The 19,376-nt window shown below is 26.6% G+C and overlaps 2 protein-coding genes across 4 annotated transcripts in view; one reads left to right on the top strand and one right to left on the bottom strand.

Annotated features, from left to right (window-relative positions):
• Positions 1-2,398: 2,398 nt before the first annotated feature.
• LOC126902565 (FACT complex subunit Ssrp1) lies at positions 2,399-7,246 on the bottom strand. Of its 2 annotated transcripts, none has more exons than XM_050679961.1 (14): positions 7,114-7,246; positions 6,958-7,046; positions 6,593-6,778; positions 6,308-6,523; positions 6,012-6,190; positions 5,712-5,951; positions 5,102-5,230; positions 4,646-4,937; positions 4,414-4,589; positions 4,231-4,336; positions 3,955-4,149; positions 2,869-3,144; positions 2,731-2,805; positions 2,399-2,673 (listed from the first exon to the last, which is right to left on the bottom strand). In XM_050679961.1, exons 2-14 carry the CDS (start codon positions 7,003-7,005, stop codon positions 2,548-2,550), a joined length of 2,244 nt encoding a protein of 747 aa, XP_050535918.1. In that variant the 5' UTR covers positions 7,006-7,046; positions 7,114-7,246; the 3' UTR covers positions 2,399-2,547. The 2 variants fall into 2 exon arrangements, with proteins under 2 accessions (XP_050535918.1, XP_050535919.1); XM_050679962.1 differs by having other exon boundaries at positions 6,958-7,067; positions 7,114-7,128.
• Positions 7,247-8,271: 1,025 nt separating this feature from the next.
• Positions 8,272-19,376, top strand: part of LOC126902564 (uncharacterized) — a 160,051-nt gene continuing 148,946 nt past the window's right edge. Inside the window, exons 1-2 of one of the 2 annotated variants that reach the window (XM_050679956.1) lie at positions 8,280-8,380; positions 8,473-8,573. In XM_050679956.1, the coding sequence (XP_050535913.1) occupies positions 8,497-8,573 (77 nt within the window). In that variant the 5' untranslated portion in view covers positions 8,280-8,380; positions 8,473-8,496. Of the gene's footprint in view, positions 8,574-19,376 lie in introns of both variants that reach the window. The other variant, XM_050679955.1, reaches the window with a different exon arrangement.

Genomic DNA, 19,376 nt, shown 5'->3' with positions numbered 1-19,376 from the left:
GTGTGGCCCAGAGGGTCATGGACCGGCTGGTGGGACTTATGCCGAACATCGGGGAACTTAGAGAACTGCAACGTCGACTGCTGGTCAGCGTCGTTCACTCGGTCCTCATGTACGTGTCCCCGGTGTGGGCGGGTACACTAGAGTGCTCGCCCAAGAACGTGGAGGCCATTAACCGGGTCCAGAGGAGGGTCGCCCTTTGGACTGTGTGCGCTTACCGCACCGTTTCCGGAGTGGCGACCAGGGTCCTGGCTTCTCCGCGAGGAAACCGTGGGAACGTGGACGAGGTCCCTCATCGAATCCAGCCGGCTCGACAGGTGGATTGGCCGAACTTACGGGGAAATGACATATAGTCTGACCCAGATGATGTTCGGTCACGGTTGCTTCAATTAATACCGTCACGGTATTCGTAAGGCAACCGCGCCGACGTGCGACCACTGTCGGGATCGCCCGGGAGAAGCGGACAATGCACTGCGTACAGGGTCCGCGTTCGATACGCATTTGAGTTTTTATCTTTGTAAAATAGTAGCTCCAGGTAACACTAGCAGTAATATAGCAATGCTCAATATTTTTATGAGTGAGAAGCTCCGAATATTCCATTGAAAGTTCAGCAAGATCTAAGTCGTTTCCTATCAATTTATGAACTGCTTTCATATCAACGGATGGCTCTAGCTCAGTGAATGGTTTCAAAATTTTAACATTATCCGCATCAATATCGAATCTTTCCTGCAAAAAATTTACAAGAAAATCCACAATTTCATTGCAGATTGCGGTGTAGTCTCGATTCTGAGAAACAAACTTGTGATGTTCCTTTAAACGATGTTTTCGATTTCTTGTTAAGACTTCTCCTTTTAGTAAAACCTCATTTTCACTATGAATTTCTAACTGTTCTTTTAAGGTTGTCACCCATCCACCAAGTAACGCTTCCGTTTTTAATATTTTAAGCCTGGATAGAACGTTTACTGTCTCTTTGTCCATGTCTAAAATTGTATTTGTATCAGACTGCAGTTTTTTCTGATATCTGCTGAAAACCATCAATACGTCTGCAATAAATGCCAGGATTTGTAGATTGTTATAATTGATTAAAAAAAGTCTGTATCATCTTGCCCTTTGTCAGGACAATCTTTTAAGAACAATACTAAAGCATTCCAAGAAACCAAAACTGAATTGATTAAATCAAACAAAAATTCGGACCACCGCACTTCAAATAAACGAGGCAACCGCGAAAGAGTGCATTTATTTTTTTCGGCCGCCTGTTGGAGATGCTTGGTTCTTAAGCTGGAAGAGTGTAGAAATGAGCTTAAACCAACTAACTCTGAAAAAATATATTTCAACTCTCCAACACAATTACTACTCGATTTGAAAGCCAAATCCGATCTGTGTGCTGCACACCATATGGTAATGAAAGGAAGATTTGAGTTAATAAAGTTCTTTTGAGTTTATAATGTATCTATAATGAAATAAGAATGATAAAACAAGATTTTTTTTTTTAAAGTAGCTTTAATTAGATATATTTGGTACAGTTTATAACTAAAATGTAAGGTTAACGTGAGTTATTATAAGCTACATTAACAAAAGTGTGGAATTTGGATGACTTGATTCCTTAATTGTTAAATTTTGCCGCCTCTTAAGTATAGAAAATCATGTAGTTTATGATATGTATATAGTTTTAAATAAATACTTTTAGATAGAAGGAAAATGAAATGTAGCGTTTTTAAAATATTACAATACTACATCTATGTATGTAATTCAAATCGTAATTAAACTAAATGTTAATTAGAATTTCGTGGTTTTAAAAGGTACACGTATGAAAACATTTTATTTTTTTAACACGATGAAAATAATAAAATCGAAATTTTTGTTTCCATAACAAATATAAAATATTATTCGAAGAAGCAATAAAATAAAGTAAACTACTTCGAATATCAATATAATACATCGTATCTCATACATGTTACACTTCAACTCGTAACTTAAAGATAAATAATTCCTCTAATTCTTATAAAAACAATTTTATCAGTATAAAATGTCATCGATATTAATTTGATGTTCATATTTGTATTAAAACATATCTATGAGTATCTTTTTCTTCAAGGCCAAATTCTTATTCGCAATAATTATTCGGATTCGCATGGTATTTCTTTGAATACATTTTCAAATGATTATACAATTCCTTATCGTGGAAGAAAATCCATTTACAAATAAAATAAAATGAAATCTTATCACCCATCGGAAAAAATAGTGACACAGCTCAACATTTTTCAATACCATTGATTTTTGTTCAAATATAAATTAAATTTTATGGTTATGTAATGGGTGATCTATCACTCTAATTTCTCTTATTTGACTGCCACTAAGTAGAATACATAAAATAAAAATTTGATAAAAAAAAAAAAAGGAATATAAAAACATACATTTATTGTACTGAAATATGTACAAAAAGGGAAGTTACAAAATAATGCATAAATATAATAATAATAATAAAAATAACTGTGGAACATAGAAATTAAAATTAAGAAGTTATTAGATACAAAATACAGATTACAAAACTTAATCAGAATCACTAGCATCAGATGCACTTCCACTACTTTCTTCCTCTTCTTCTTCCTCCTCAGAGTCACTCTTACTTCTTTTGGATTTATTTTTTTCTTCTTCGCTTGATTCATTTGAAGATTCCTAAAATTACATATCAATTAAATATAACAACTATCACTTTATAATCAAAATACACACTTTTTGCTTTCTCTTTTTGTCATCACTTTTTTTTGGAGGTTTTGATTTTTCTTCACTTGAATCACCTGAAGTGGACTAAGAAAAAAAAATTTTAATTTAAAATAAGCAAACAAAATAATATTAAAAAAAAAAATTCACCTTTTTCAATTTACTTTTGTTTTTATTATTTTTTTCACTTTCACTCATTGAAGAATCATCATCTGATTCAATAAATTCTTTTGAAATAAATGATCCACTCTTGACAGGCGTTGTAACTTTTTTTGATGAAGATTTTTTAGCTTGTGGTTTTGAAGAGGATTTTGTTTTTGAAGAAGAAGAAGCTTTGGGAGTATCTGCTCCTCCGCCAGATTCTTTGAATTCTTTCATTGCTTTATTATATTCTTCTTTAGCTTTGGCTGCTTTTTCTTCATATTTCTAGAATGTCAAAAAAATACTATAATTTAACAAAATTTCATAGTTTAAGAGAAAAAATACATTGTTAATACACAGAGCCACATTTAATTATAATGGTAATAAATAATTATTTATTAAAAAGATTGTATGAGCGAGTCAACAAAAAAACCTATTCACATTTTGTTTATAATTATTTCATATTCATTAACTTCTTAGTCTCTATTCTACACAACTCTATTATGGCTGAAGGAACCAATAAAAGGACATTAGTGTGCAGCTGATCATCAATGCTAAGAGGGCGATTGAATGATCTACTGCACCACATAGCACTACTTAATTTTAATTATTTACTCTAAAAATATCTATTTTCATAGTCATAATCAATACTTCTTCTTATTTAACATTTTAAGCTGTTAATATAAACATTTATAAATCTAGACTTCATTTAATTTTTTAAAAAATCTATTAATTTAATTATTTATAAAGAAGTTTTATGAATAACTTAAAGTTAAGGAATTTATTAGTAATAACTACAGAATCTTATCATGTGTACTCAACATGCATTGGCATAAATAGTGTTTAAGTTCTAGAGCCCATGTATATTTTCTTACAACCTTTGTTATCAAGTACCCCAAATAATTTCTTCTAATGACAATTCATACTGCCATAACTTATATATAGAACAAAACTAACTATATTCTAAATTTAAGGAATAATAAAAAAACAAATTAGAATGTATGTGGGGGGGGGGGTTTGTATACTACACCTCTACTATTTTTGCCATTTATTTTTCATTAATAACTTATCATAAAAAACATTTCTATTTAATACCAATTTTTCACTAGAAGACATTTTCTTCCACATTTCTCCTCCTTTCTTTCCAACGTCAGCAAATGAAATTCCAGGATTGTTAGCTTTAATATCATCACGAGCTTCATTAAACCACAACATATAAGCTGTGGCTGCTCTTTTTGGTCTACCATCATCAACTTTTTTGGCTTTTTTTGGTTTACGAGGTTTTTCAGACTATAATCAAATATTTTTTATTAAAACAAAAATTAATTATACTTAATATTTAATAGTTTTAAGTAAAATTACTAGACTAACAATTGTTTTCGCAGACTTTGGCTTTTTATCTTTTTTCTTTTTCTTTTCTTTAGAGTCACCTTCTTCATCTGATTCTGATTCAGTAGTTGATGGATTACTATCAAATCTTAAAAAATATAATACAAATAAAAGTTATACAAAGATTATGTTGATTATATTAACATATTTATATTTAAATTTTACTCTTCAGCAACATCACTCTCTTGTGCATCTGGATTGAAATCTTCATCAGTACTTTCATCGGAATCATCATCTTCATCTCGTTCTTGTCCTTCACGCTTTACACGAGCCAAGTAAGCATCAGGTTCACCCTCGTTATCTGAATCCCCATAATCATCACCAGTATAAGCTGGTTTATCCTAAACAGAAAACATTATCTTTAAAGGAGATCAAACATAATCATCAAATATCTTACAGATTTGCCTGTATTCTTCACTCTTAATTTTTTGGCATTTATAAAATCATAAAGACTACCATATTCTTCTTTTTCTATACTACTGAAAGTATGTATTACACCATTTTTCAATTCAATTTCAAAATCAAACGATCTTGTACTACCTCCACCTCTAGCAAAATTAACACTAGAAATTTCTTCAAATCTTATATGAATTGGTGGTTTGTGTATGTATATAAATCCTCTTTCCAGAGGATAAATATAACCAGCTGCTGCCTTATAAGAACAACCAATTGCTGAGGTACCTGAATGCCTAAAACAATTATTAAAATTTAATATCTATTGTTATTACATATTAAATTAGTATCTGATATTTCCTAGCTATATTAAACAAAATTATTTATTAAATAATGACTATTAATTTTTTTTAATACAATGAAAAAAATAATTTTAAATAATAATATAATGCCAACTAACCCTTTAAAACTAGCTGGAGTAGTTATTTTCCTATTAACAATAGCTTTCATGACTTGTGCAAGAACTTCATAAGTTGGTCCATTTAATTCTTTTGTTAATTTTCCAGCATATTTAGATTCAATTTCTTCACTATAATTCAAATATAAATATAAAAATAACAGTGTAGTATCAATCAATAAAAAACTGTATTACTTTTATAATAGATTTGTTTTTTTTAATATAATTTAAAGCATTTACATTATAATAAAGTTATATTTAAATATTTAAAATATTATTATTACTTATTTTTAGAATAAATGGAATATTAAGAATTAATTATGTCCTACCAAATAATACAGAAAAAATTAGATTAAAGAACAAACATTACATATCATTTTTAATAAAATACTAATATTTTCTTAATCTAGTTTTTTCATTTTTCAAGCTAGTAAAATTGATACACTAACTTTCCATAAAATAATTTAGTAATGTGGAAGTTTTATATTTACTCAAAAATATAAAAGGAAATAATAAAAAAATAATTAAGACACCACTTATTTTAATGATGAAAAGAATTATATTAAATATTTTGTTCTATCTCATTGATTTTAACTAACAAAACTGTACTTACTCAGTAAATGGAAGTTCAATGGAAGTATCATCATCCATATTAAATAGGAGTACTAAATAATGGTATCTTGTTTGACCTTGTTTTATTGGAGGATCCAAACTTACAACAAAAAATATTTGGCGTCCATCTTTATGAGGTAGTATGAATAACCTCAGTACTGTTGTCATAGGAATTTTATAATCAAAAGTTTTACCATGTAGTTGAAAAAATGTTTGAAAAACTTTAATGTCATAGCGACCACTGGAAAATAAAAACTATTAAAACATCCAATAATATCTATAGTATTTATAATTAAGTTACCGAGGTGTAAGACATTGCATTTCTCTAAATATAGCAATTGCATCACCAGATACAGATATTACACTAGCTTGTTTCATAACTTGATCATGGAATGCATCAACTGGATCTTGATCACCAGCAAGCTCAGCTGTCGGAATATGAAATCTCATTTCACAAAGACTAACTGGAGCTTCATCATTCTAAAAATTAAAGTAAGATATATTTAAAAATTATATTTTTACAAATAAAACCTAAAATATAATAATCATTTATAACCATACTTTTGTTATACCAGGATAATTAATATTAAGTTTTACCTGATGAAACTCCAATGTTACTTCATTTTTCCCAGTAGTACATTGAGATACATTATTAAGAGGAATTTCAAAGGCAGTTAAGTTACCAATATCAAAACTCAATATTGAACCATTAAACTTAGCACTACCCCAATTCCATCCTTTAATAGACAATTCTTTTTCCAACATATCCAAATGGTATGTATTTTTAAAATATTTGGCAATTTTTTCTTGGTCCTGTAAAAAGGAACTTATTTTAAATTATGATTTCTTAATAGCACTATAAATTTCAATATTTTTACTTACAGACTCATTGAATCCACTGTAACGATGCAAATTGCCATTTTTTAAAAAAATTCTTATTCCACATGTACCTACTAACTTTTGCCAATTAACAAATTCAATATCTGATGATGTTAGCTGTTCAACTTTGCCAGTTTTAATATTCTTAAATGCAATATTCTGATCTGTAAACTTTAAACGCCCTGAACACTGTAACCATCAAATAAAAAAGTTAATAGCTTGTATAAAAATAAATGTATTTATTTATAATTAATAAATTGTTCAATATATGAATTATTCATATATTGAACAATAGACTGTACAAATTGAATCATAAGTAGCTTTTAACAAATTAGTTGTTCCCAAAAGAACCAACACATTTTACCTACCATGATACCTTTAACTTCGGCACGCACATCTTGAAATTCTAAATCCATAATTTAGGTGAAAGCAACTAGGTTTGGTACAAATATTTAATCTATAAAAATAACAATTAAAACTATTTTTCAATTATTCGACAGTTGATATGAGTTTAAGTAACATACCAGTTATAAGTGTAAGTCAGAGTTTACGACACAACTAGTGAGTTTCTAATGTTGAATCAAAAACTGATTATGATATTTACAACACTAATACCGCCATGCGACGCGGGAAAATGATAACACATTTGATATATCAAAGAGAATCCAAATCATATGTATTTATTAATTCTATGGTTTAATATTTTAGTGGGTTTTATAAAATAGTAATTTATTATTTCGATCTAATCTACGAAAAAATTACAAGAAAATCAAATAAAGAAACAATTTTTTCATATTTCAGAATTTTTTCAGTATTTAAATATACATCGGTAACAATGTAAATTAGATCTGGTTAGATCCTCACAAATGAACACCACATATTCTTAAGGTTTGCTATTAACTACTTATTTTAATGTACATATAATAATGTATTTTTGGGGTCTCGATTCCCTTCCCCTCAACTAATGGCCAAATTTAAAAAAACTACTAGTTATCATATCAGTGACAACTAGATTTTGATTATATTTTTCATAAAACAATTAATCAAACAATCTTAATCGATTGTTATTCTCATTTATTGGGAAAAAATGTGCAACCTCATTCATAATTATTATTATTTTTTAATGACTTCTATGTCACATGAATAAAATGATTTTTAGTAGTAGAAATACAATTACATGCATGTAATTAATTTTATTATTTTCAATTTGTGCACAGACACACTGAAAACAACTAGCTAAATAAAAAAAAATTTTATAAATAAATAATCAACTATTTTCAATAGTCAATTATACCATAATTTTGTTAGAAGTGCACAACGTAGGTTTACTTCTTAAAAAATATATATTAAACATTAATTTAAAATACATTTGTTTAAGTACTCAGATTTATTCAATAAAAGTTTTACAAAAAATAATAAAGTATGTGGACAGAACTAAATTTTATTATTTTGAAATAACAAAATTGAAAATTTTTATCGTTATAATAACCTGTCTTCTGTTAAAAAATAACTTATAACCATAATAAAATATATTATAAACGAATTCAGCTCAAATGTTTAATTGCTTATGTATAAAATGTTTGGTCAACATTTACAACGGCAGAAATAAACCCCTCTCATAATTTTTTTATGATGATACTACACCTTGAGTAAACAACGATGCATTATTTTTATATTTTAGTAGTACTGGGACTATCGCAGATTGTTATCGTTCCTTGCTAAGTAATTTTGTTTTTCTAGTGTGTGAATAATGTTAAAAAAATAAATTATAAACCCAATGAAATTTAATAGGTATTAAGTTCACTTATTGAAAGTTGTATCATAAATTAGTGTTTTAATTTTTTATACACTTTTAATTAATTTCGAATTCGTTCAAATTATAGTTTCTTTTTGAACAACAGATAAAAATGAAATCATTATCAACTAACATAAAAAAAGAATATTTTACAAAAGAAAACAATAATTATGAATCTAGTATGCCTGAGTAAGTTAAAATTTGTATGATTTCTTATCTTTTGTATTATTTTTGTCATATTGATTTGCTTAATTTATAGTTGGGATTAATAGAAATATTAATAGACATAAACGTTATTATATTGATAATTATAAAAATATATAATAAAAAAAAAATTACTAAGTATTTGTTAAACACATGTTTAATAAGATTTATAATGAAGCGTAATAGAGTTTAGAGTTCAAAAAAGGACTTGGTTACTTATTGGACATCACTTAATTATTAAAACAGAATTTAATAATAAATTAAAATTATTGACTAGTAATCAACATAGTTATTCAAATGTAATCAGTAATGCCATTTAAGTTTGTAAAAAGGGGTAATTTTAAATTAACACAAAAATGTTTGCTCTTTGCGCTTGTGATTTCAATATTATAATAGACAACTATATACAGATGATCCAAAAATTTTTAAGACACTCAGTAGTTTTTAAGAAACTACTGAGAATTTTAAATTTTTGTAAAGAGAAAAAATAAAGTAAAGTTCAATAAATTTGATAACACTATCTATTAAAAAATAGATTATTTAAAGATGAATAGTAAATAAAACGATTAATAAAAGAAAAAAAGAAAAACAATTTTTTTCTTATAACTTTTTTTATTTTAAATAAAAAATAATAATAATTTTGCAACAATTACAGTTTACCAAATACTCTTTTTTAATTTTTTACATACCTTTTTGTAAACTGTTTGAAAAACGGAAATAAATGGTTTAATAGTTTTCGAGTGGCCAAATAAAAAATACACCAAAGATAGCGTAAAATTATTGAATATTACAGATTGTTTTCCAAAAAATAAAAAACAAAATTGAGCATGTTACAGAAACGTACTTTATTTTAGTATAATTTCATAAAAATTAATAAAAAAAAACGAAAAATAACTGCAAAAAAAATTAATTATCGGTAAAGTAAATTAAGTATACGGTGACCGGTGCCCCTGTAGAACTCTCACGAGGGCGCCTTCCCTAAACATTCAGAAAAAAGAAAGCTTAGCCCAATTCCAATTGTCGCATTACCGACTCAGCCACTCTGGGGTACATTCAAAAACTATAGAAAACAAGTGGCGCCATTTCGAAGTTTGCATAAAATCTTGTAAATATGTATTTTTTAAAAATGCAAAAAATAGATCTACCATAACTTTTTTTTAAATGCGGGCATATAGGATTTATAAAACATTCAGATAGACTTTAGAGGCAAGGAAAAAAGAGGAAAAAAATAAAAAATAGTATAAATTATACTTAAAAATAGAATAAAAATTTAACATAATACAAAAAACCCGATACCTACGTTACTAGAACACTGATAAGCTTGTCAAACCCACTGTTATAGACATTGTAAACGATCAGAAACGATAAGGAACAAATCGTATCTATAATATAATTTGTAATACACTTGTATTACGACGATTACACATTAGGAAAACGACCTCTTTCAATATGACGGTCTCTATTGCAATTGTAAAGTGACAATATAACCATATTAATTACCGAAAAAATTAAAAAGCGTATTATTCTAGATAAATGTTTAATGTGGAAATCACCCCTACTCGTGATCTTCTAAAAAAAATACGCTACTATTCTCCTGTGGTATAATATAAATGAAAAATTTTCAACGAATCTATTAGAAAGAATATTACTATCTGAATTATCAAGATGGTCACATAAAATTTTGGGCTGCTTAGTCTATCTAGTCCGAAATAATGTCCTAGTGTTATCAATATTACTATTGTATTTTTCGAGTATGAGATACAAACAAAACCTCTCACATTCCAAATTGTTTTTTGAATAAATAATAGTTTCTTTATGGTTATTTTAGATTGGTAATACTTATTTGATATTTTTTAATTTTGACACAGAAAATTTGACTCAAATGAAGAAAATATATTTTATTTGTCGTTTAATATCTTAATTTAATTTGTTTTATTTAATGAAAAATAACATTCTATCATAAATTAAAATACCTTTACTTAAAAAATATATTACATCATTTAGCATTTAATAAAATGTCAAATATGATAATATTATATTATAATGACTGGTCATAACCAGGCTGTAAAAAATTAATGTAATAAAATACACATTATTTTACCCTCGATGCGAAGCTGAGGTATTAATTAAAAGGGATCACAAATCGTATCTAGTTGAAGACATTACCCTCAAAAATTGAAAAAAATTCCTTCGTTCCCCGTAAATGAGGGAACATTACAAAAAAATTACAATTTTTCAAATTGGTAAATTTTGTAATTTTTTTCTCAAAACTACCATAACTTTTTTAAAAATTTACAAAACTTAATTCTTTTTTTTATTGAAACATTAGATATTTTCCTTTCATCGATATCATTTGTTTGAAAATCTAACACATAACCTGCTCACAGGGGGGATTCAAAATAGCAACTTTTTTACAAAAACATGTTTTTTACAAATGTTCCGGAAATACTGCGTCCTTTTAACATATGTCAAATTAAAACTTACAATAAATACTATAAGTTAAAAAAAAATTTGTCCTGACACATTTTCTTCTATTAGAAATATTTAACAAAATTTATAATTTTTATGTAAAAATCACTGTTTAACATGAAATATTTTAATACTTAAAACTGCTTTAACTTTTTGAAAAATGAACAATTAATTTTTTTATATTGAAACCTTAGATATTTTTCATTCATTTTATATAAATTTTTTGAAAACCTGATTTTAAACCTGTTTTCAATTTTTTTTACTTAAAACTGCCATAACTTTTTCAAAAATTAACAAATCAATATAATTTTTTTTTATAGATGTCTAATGTCTTTACCTATTATTTGGTATATATTTTTATAAATTTGACCCTTTACCTGCCCACAGGGGGGAATTTAAAATGACAACTTTTTTACAAAAAATTTATTTTTCACTTAACTTTTGAAAGTCTGACACTTTTATACATATTTTAAATTAAAGCTAATATAATGTACTTTATTATGGAAAAAAAAATTTCTGACTTAATTTTGTCTTCACGGTGAAAATGGCTACCAAATGATATTTTTGTGTGAAAATTCTCGATTTTATTTTTTACATTTTTAATTTTATATTGCTATAATTTATTGAAAAGTGTATGGATCAACATAATTTTTTTATGAGAAATAATATTTTTTAATAATCCCTTTTTCATTCGACATACTTTATCTTAATCAGGATATAAATAAGGAAATAGGAGATCATGTAGCGTTTGGAATAATCCACCTATTCTTTTTAATTAAACACTATCTAAAGATTTGCATTAAAGCGTTTTTTTTAGTGATTTTAATCACCAGCAGATATCACTATAATTGATCCAACTATGCCACATCACCACTGTGCCGCGACTCCCCTGTGCTGGGTTTTTTTTATTATTATTACTACTACTTTTTATGTAAAGGAGAGTTCAATGGGGGTATTTACCTCTTTCTATATTATTATACCATATGACCTAAAATATAGCAATAAATAATTAAAATATAAAATTTGTAGTTTCATACACTAAATTAATATTATTTGTTTAAAAACAGAAAACAAGGCACTTGGATAATTTTTTTTTTATCTTAAGGTATAATATAATCATAATCTTTAATTTAACATACATCGAAGTATTTTCGAAACATTTTCAAAATTTATGTTTCCAAAAGTTAACTTTATATTGTATAACTTACGAAGTTCAGAATAAAATCATTTTCTTTTATCACAATCCCATGGAAGTGTTTTATGATAGTCATAATAATCACTGTCAAATCTTAAACAATGTTTTCATAAGAATAAATTTTTTAATAACTTAGTGCGTAAGTACACGAAACATGAGTTAATTTTCTTGAAAATACTATTTACTATACTAAGTAGTAGAGAAATAAAATATTTGTTTAAGGACTTTGTGTCAACTAGTTTATTATAGTTTTTTTGTTTTGAGTTTTAACTACGCCTATTACATTTTTTTAACATTCTAATTTTGATTAAAAAAAAAAATTTTTTCTAGGTCCAATAATAGTGACTGTGATTTTAATTTAAAAATCGAAGTAGATGAATTTAACGATAATTGTTTTATCAGTCACATAGAAATAGAGAAAAATGTGTTGATTGATAAACTGATTAACGAAAGAGGTAAAATAATTAATGATTAAAAGCTTTTACTTACTTATTTCCTTAATTTTTCAATTTAGATGCTGGTAAATTAAAGTCTTTTGATTTCAATAAATCAACTAGTACAATCAATACTCAAATATTTCAAAATGAACCTGTTGTTTACACAGAAAATAATCCTTTGGATTTCTCTCTTCCTGTAGAAAACAACAAGGTTGTTGATAAAATTGAAAAGCCTCATAAGTGCGGTATTTGTTTTAAACAGTTTGATTATATACTAGTTGCTAGTAACTTATTCGTTATTTGCCATGAAAAAAACCCTATGGATTGTTACGTTTCTTTAGAAAGGTTTGATTGTTATAATAATTCAAATTGTACCAAAACTGAAAAGAAAGATAAAAAACTTCTTCAGTGTAATATGTGTTATAAGACATTTAAATGTCGTAATGATTTGATTAGACATTTTGATGTCCATTCTACAGTAAAACCTTATAACTGTTGTTATTGTTATAACTTGTTCAAAACTAATGCTTACCTTAGAAAACATCAAAGACGTGTACATGGTTTGAGAACATGTAGTTTATGTTTTAAAAAATTTAGTACAAAAATCCTTTTAAGTGAACATTTAGAACGCTCCCATAAAAAAAAACCCCAGCGCGTTTGCAACATCTGCAAAAAAGTATTTGAAAAGCCTAGTAGTCTAGAAAGACATATGACAGCACATTCTGATGAAAGACCTTTTTTGTGTCTTTTCTGTAACAAAACATTCAAAGCACAAAGATATTTAAAATCTCATCTTCAAAATAGTCATAGTGAAAAAAAATTTTTATGAATGAGAAGGATGTTGAAATTACTAGAGCAACTCAAATTTAATTTTATTGAAGCTTTAATTATTTATTTTATATATATCATACTATTATTTACTATTATTTATTATTAAATATTTATAATTAAATTAATGTGAATTATTTTAAATTTGTGTTTCTGAAAATAAATTCTCAAAAACAGTAAATTAAGATTAAACTAATTAATGTAGTTTATATTAAAGTAGTTTATGTAGAAATATACTTAAAAACTATTTTTAAAAACAAACTGTTTTTGTCATAAAGTTTTCGATTTTATATTTTTAACATTATTCTATTATAAAGTTTTGAGAAATGTGTAGATCAAAGCAATTTTTGTTTTTTTTTATAAAACATACTTTTTTGATAAACTTATTCCTTTATATTTTATTCCGCTAAGCTATAGAACCCAAACTTTTGCCTTAAAGGCCTCACACACTTTTGGCGCGTCAGAATATTTGAACGATCCTTATGAGTAGATCACAAATTCCTGTAAATGAACACGGCTACGCCCGGCACAAAAAGTATTACTTCACAATCAGTATAACATATATAATAAACATTTAATTATTAAAATAAGTAAAATTTAAAAAGTAAAATGTAATAAGTATACGGTTGATATTAGGTTTCAAGATTATCTCAATAATATAATAATATTTCAACTTTAACACTTACTTCGACACCAACAATTTGAAGTTCGTTGCCATATTAAGTTCGGTGAAGGTTAGGGGTGCCCACATCATGGAGATTAGTCAAATCCTCTTAATGTTTATTCGAAATTATTAATTTTAAATATAAACCTCAATAACTTTTTGAAAAATTATAGATATTACCATTTTTTATGAGTACTCTATACATAACTCTTTAAACCATCATACATTTTTAAAATTGGACCATATCCTTTATACGAAGGGAAATCAAAAATTGCAATACATGAAAAAAATTTTTTAAACTTATCTTTTTTATTGATTTTGTATTTAAATATAAAAAACAGAATATAATATCGACAATTTGTTTTATTTTTAATTTGGTATGTAATACTAGGTTTAATATAACATACGCAGAGTGATTGATTTATCAAAAAACTACTTGACTAATTGCAAAATAAATATAATTTAAAGGGGTGTCAACTTTATATTTTTTAATAGTATACGTAATAAACTATCTTATAAAGTAGAAAATAATTTAACTAAGAAAATAACTGGTTGATAACAACTTTTGGACCAGTATTTCAGAAGTTATAAACAATTGAAAGTAATAACTGGATGCGAGGAGTGGGTTCTCCTATTTTTATTACTAATCATTTCCTGATTATACTAATCGTCTTGCCGAGGTATACAAATGGGAAAGTACTAAGTCAAAAGTTGTTATCGATCAATCATTTTCTTAATTGAATACTTTTCTATTGTATAAGTAAATTAAATTTATGTTACCATTTAAAAAAATAATGATGACTCCCCTAAATCATAAAATAAACTGAAAAAAATCAAAATTTATTTCCAATATTGTATTGATTTTATGATTAAATCAATTGGCTTTTGGTAAACTGATCATTCTGTGTATGTTAAATTAAATTTAAAATAAATAAAATTTAAATAAATAAAAAATTAAATAAAATAAAAAAATTGTTGATATTATATCCCGTTTTTTACATTTAAATACAAAATCAATAAAAAATTTTTTTAATAAAAATGCATTAAATGAGTGTACTCACGCCCTCGTATGTGACTATAATGTTTGACCTAAAATAGATGCATAAATAATAAAAAATAAAATAAAATAGTTTTTATTTTACAAGTTATTGTATGTGTAATGATAAATCTGTATAAATACTTTAATTCTATTATTTCTTTAATATTTTTTTATACGATTTGATGGATTTAAAATTAATTGTTTATTTTTAAAAAGTATTAAAACTACGTCATTTGCACGAGATAAAAACTGCACAGATTTGTTTGTATAAACATTTAAAAATGTTATATAACGTTAGTTGATCTGAATTTTCTAATAGTATTTTTCAGTTTGTCAATTATTAAGTTTTTTTATCGAATTTGGTAGTGTATTATTAACATTTAATTTAAAATAAATTAAAGATAGTTTACTGAAGTTTTAAAAAGTTTATTCATTTTCAAGACCAACGGTTTTTTCTTGCCGTCCTCTTCTGCTTAGACAACGTCAGGAGTGTGCCAATGAGATAATTTAGAGTCAGCGGTTAATGTAACAGCTGATACCTCACTAGTATACTGCGGACCGACAACACGCGCTCTCCTTAGTTGACTGGAGTACGACACCGGGTCTTGGAGTTCATTTAAGTTGGTGTTGTTTTATAACATTTTATTTTATTTCCTTGTGACTAATTGTGTTTTTATGTAAATTCTTTCGATGAGTTATAATCGTTTTCAGTAATATCGTATTAGTTCGTTTACCTTTGCTTTGTCCGTTCTTATTATATTATACTTTTGACTTATAAAATTATAATTTACAGCATCTAATCATTTTTTAACGGTTTATACCACGAATATATTTTATGTTTTCTTATAGTAGAAACTTTAAAATATCTGTTCATCTGCAAATTTTTTTGGAGATTTCCCCTATTTGCGGGGAACGAGGGAATTTTTTTCATTTTTTAAGGGTAATGTCTTCAACTAAATACGATTTGTGATCTTTTGACGTATTTTTGAAAGAAATCGGTCCAGTGAGACTGAGAAAAAGTGACAACAGACATAAAAAAAAAAACGCATCATAGTAAAATTAATACCTTGTCAGCTTCGCATCCAAGCTAAAAAAAATTGTCAAAAAAGTAGGGATTACCTTAAGAAAGACATTTAGATCAAATTATATTAGCTTATACGGGTTATGATACAAAGGATTGTAGAAAAAAAGTGAAAAAGTGTAGACTAGAGTAATAGTAATGAGACTAGACCAAATAAACTTTTAGCAATAAGAAAACCTAAAAGACTTAAAAAAACTAAAGAAAAAATAATCTTATAAATTATGTATTATTTTATATATGTTATAGTATGTATTATTGTAGTAAATTAATGTGTTATAGTATTAATTGTTATTTAATCTTTTTTTACTTTATACTTATACTAAAATCACATTTAAAAAACCCAGCACAGTGGGGTGGCGGCACAGTGGGGTCGTGGCATAGTTGGGTCCAGTATAGATGATATCTGACAGTGATTAAAATCACTATCATAAAAAACGCTTCGATGCAAATTTGTAGATAGTTTAATTTAAAAAAAAAAAAAAACGGTAGCACAGTGGGGTCGAGGCACAGTGTGGACGAGGCATAGATGGGACAAGTATAGATGATATCTGACAGTGATTAAAATCACTATCATAAGAAACGCTTCGATGCAAATCTGTAGATAGTGTTTCATTTTGAGAAATTGGTGAAATATTTTAAAAGCAACATGAACTCTTATTTCTTTAATTATATCCTGATTAGTAGTTCTTTGATTTTAAAATATAATATATGAATAAATACTAATTATAGTTTTTAAATTTAGTATGAAATTGTGAGGCCAGCTATGATGTATGGTTCATAGTGTTGGGCGGTTGATAAGAAAGTAGAGCAGAGAATAAGTGTAGCAGAGATGAGAATGCTTAGTTGGATGAGTGGAGTGACTAGAGAAGATAGGATAAGGAACGAGCATATAAGAGGAAGTATAGGTGTTGCGTCAATCGTGGATAAGATGACAGAAAATAGACTTAGATTGTTTAGTCATGGTATGAGGAAAGAAGAATCGAAAGCTGTAAGAACAGTTATAGAAATGAATGTTGAAGGAAGAAGAGATAGAGGAAGACCAAAAAAGAGATGGAGGGATGCTATTGAATGCGATTTGAGGACAGCTGATGTGAGCGTAGAAGATGTGGGAGATCGTGTCAAGTGGAAGCTTAGGATAAGGGTGGCCGACCCCAAGTAGTTGGGATTAAGGCAAAGAAAAAGAAAAATATTACCAGAAATTCCGGTGGCAATTGACATAATATGATTGTTGTTTCGGAATGTACAATTTAGCGTTTAGTTGGGTTTAAATAATATAGCGTCAAATCAATTACCTACTCTATCGCTTGTATATTAATATACACTACACTTTAATGATACAATAAATAAATAAACTCACATATTCACACATATGCATTTATAACATTGTGTCTAATGTAAGTATAACATGATAAAAAGTAACCGTAAAATGAAAAAAAGTTATGTTTATGAAAACATAAATTTTAGTACTCATATCAAATGTAATGTAACTCGAAAAATATTTGTTTAAATGAAAAAATATAAGATAATTTTTTTGTTTATAATTGTCTTTTAAACAACTTTTGTACGAAACTTTTTTTTGTAAGTTAAATATTATTTGAAAAAATTAAAAAAGCTCATATTTTTGAACTTTTGCAAGGCTGTAAAAGTTTAGTATGTCATTATACATATTTTAATTCAACTTTAAAAAACAAAATTTGGTTGGGAATTTTTTCCGCTATTTTTCCTTTGTTGATTGGCCTAGATGTCAATTTTAAACTTGTAAATGAGCTAAAAGTTATGGTAATATATTCAATTATTCTTTACTATAAACTTTCATAAATCTTTAACAAACATTTTTCATCAACTTTAAAGAACCAAAAAAATAGGTTAAAAATGAAAATTTGGACTGATTATTTTTAACATAATAATTTATTTATTATATTTATCTATTTACAGTATACTTATCAGAAAAACTCATTATTTTTTTGCATTTTTATCGTAATAGAACACTTAAATAGAAATCATAGTAATCATTTCTAAGTAACTTTTGGTATTTAAAAAGATTCTACAATTGAAATATCCAGAACTGAATTAATTTTAATGATTTACTTTAACTAAAAAAAAAAGTTATTATTTTGAATCCCTCTTGTGGGCAGGTAAAGGGTTAGATTTATAAAAAAAAACCCAGCACAGGGGGAGTCGCGGCACAGTGGTAACGTGGCATAGTTGGATCAATTATAGTGATATATGCTGGTGATTAAAATCACTAAAAAAAACGCTATAATGCAAATCTTTAGATAGTGTTTAATTAAAAAGAATAGGTGAATTATTCCAAAAGCTACATGATCTCCTATTTCCTTATTTATATCCTGATTAAAATAAAGTATGTCGAATGAAAAAGGGATTATTAAAAAATATTATTTCTCATAAAAAAATTGTGTTGATCCATACACTTTTAAATATGTCATAGCATTATAAAGTTAAAAATGTAAAAAATAAAATCGAGAATTTTCACATAATAATAGCATTTGGTAGCCATTTTCACCGTGAAGATAAAATAAAGTCCAAAATTTTTTTTTCGCATAATAAAGTAGATTACATTAACTTTAATTTAAGATATAAATAAAAGTGTCAGACTTTCCGGAACATTTTCAAAAGTTAAGTTGAAAAAGTTAATTTTTTGTAAAAAAGTTACCATTTTGAAACCCCATCCTTTGGGCTGTTAAAGGGTCAAATGTTCACAAAAATATATAAAATGATAGGTAATTATCTAAGGTANTGGGCAGGTAAAGGGTCAGATATAAAAAAAATATATACCAAATGATAGGTAAAGACATCATGCATCTATAAAAAAAAAATTATATTGATCCATACATCTTTCAAAAAGTTATAGCATTATAAAGTTAAAAATATAAAAAAGAATTTTTTTACAAAAATCGAATTTTTTTTATAAACTTTGATGTCTGTTTTTACCATGAAGATAAAATAAAGTCCGAAATTTTTTTTTACCATAAAAAAGTATATTACATTAGCTTTAATTTAAGATATATATAAAAGTGTCAGACCTTCCGGAACACTTTCAAAATTTAAGTTGAA

The sequence above is a fragment of the Daktulosphaira vitifoliae genome, unplaced genomic scaffold (assembly GCF_025091365.1).
Source record: "Daktulosphaira vitifoliae isolate Bord-2020 unplaced genomic scaffold, ASM2509136v1 Scaffold_3, whole genome shotgun sequence".
Classification (NCBI taxonomy): Eukaryota; Metazoa; Arthropoda; class Insecta; order Hemiptera; family Phylloxeridae; genus Daktulosphaira; species Daktulosphaira vitifoliae.
Note: the sequence above shows the minus strand (reverse complement) of the source record. Positions and strands in the feature narration are given on the sequence as shown.

Excerpts from the sequence above, each read along its gene's own strand:
- LOC126902565 (XM_050679961.1), bottom strand. The coding sequence starts at position 7,005 with ATGGATTTAGAATTTCAAGATGTGCGTGCCGAAGTTAAAGGTATCATG. Across the intron at positions 6,524-6,592 it reads ACAGTGGATTCAATGAGTCT|GACCAAGAAAAAATTGCCAA; the intron begins GTAAGTAAAAAT and ends TCCTTTTTACAG. Across the intron at positions 2,674-2,730 it reads ACAAAAAGAGAAAGCAAAAA|GAATCTTCAAATGAATCAAG; the intron begins GTGTGTATTTTG and ends ATGTAATTTTAG.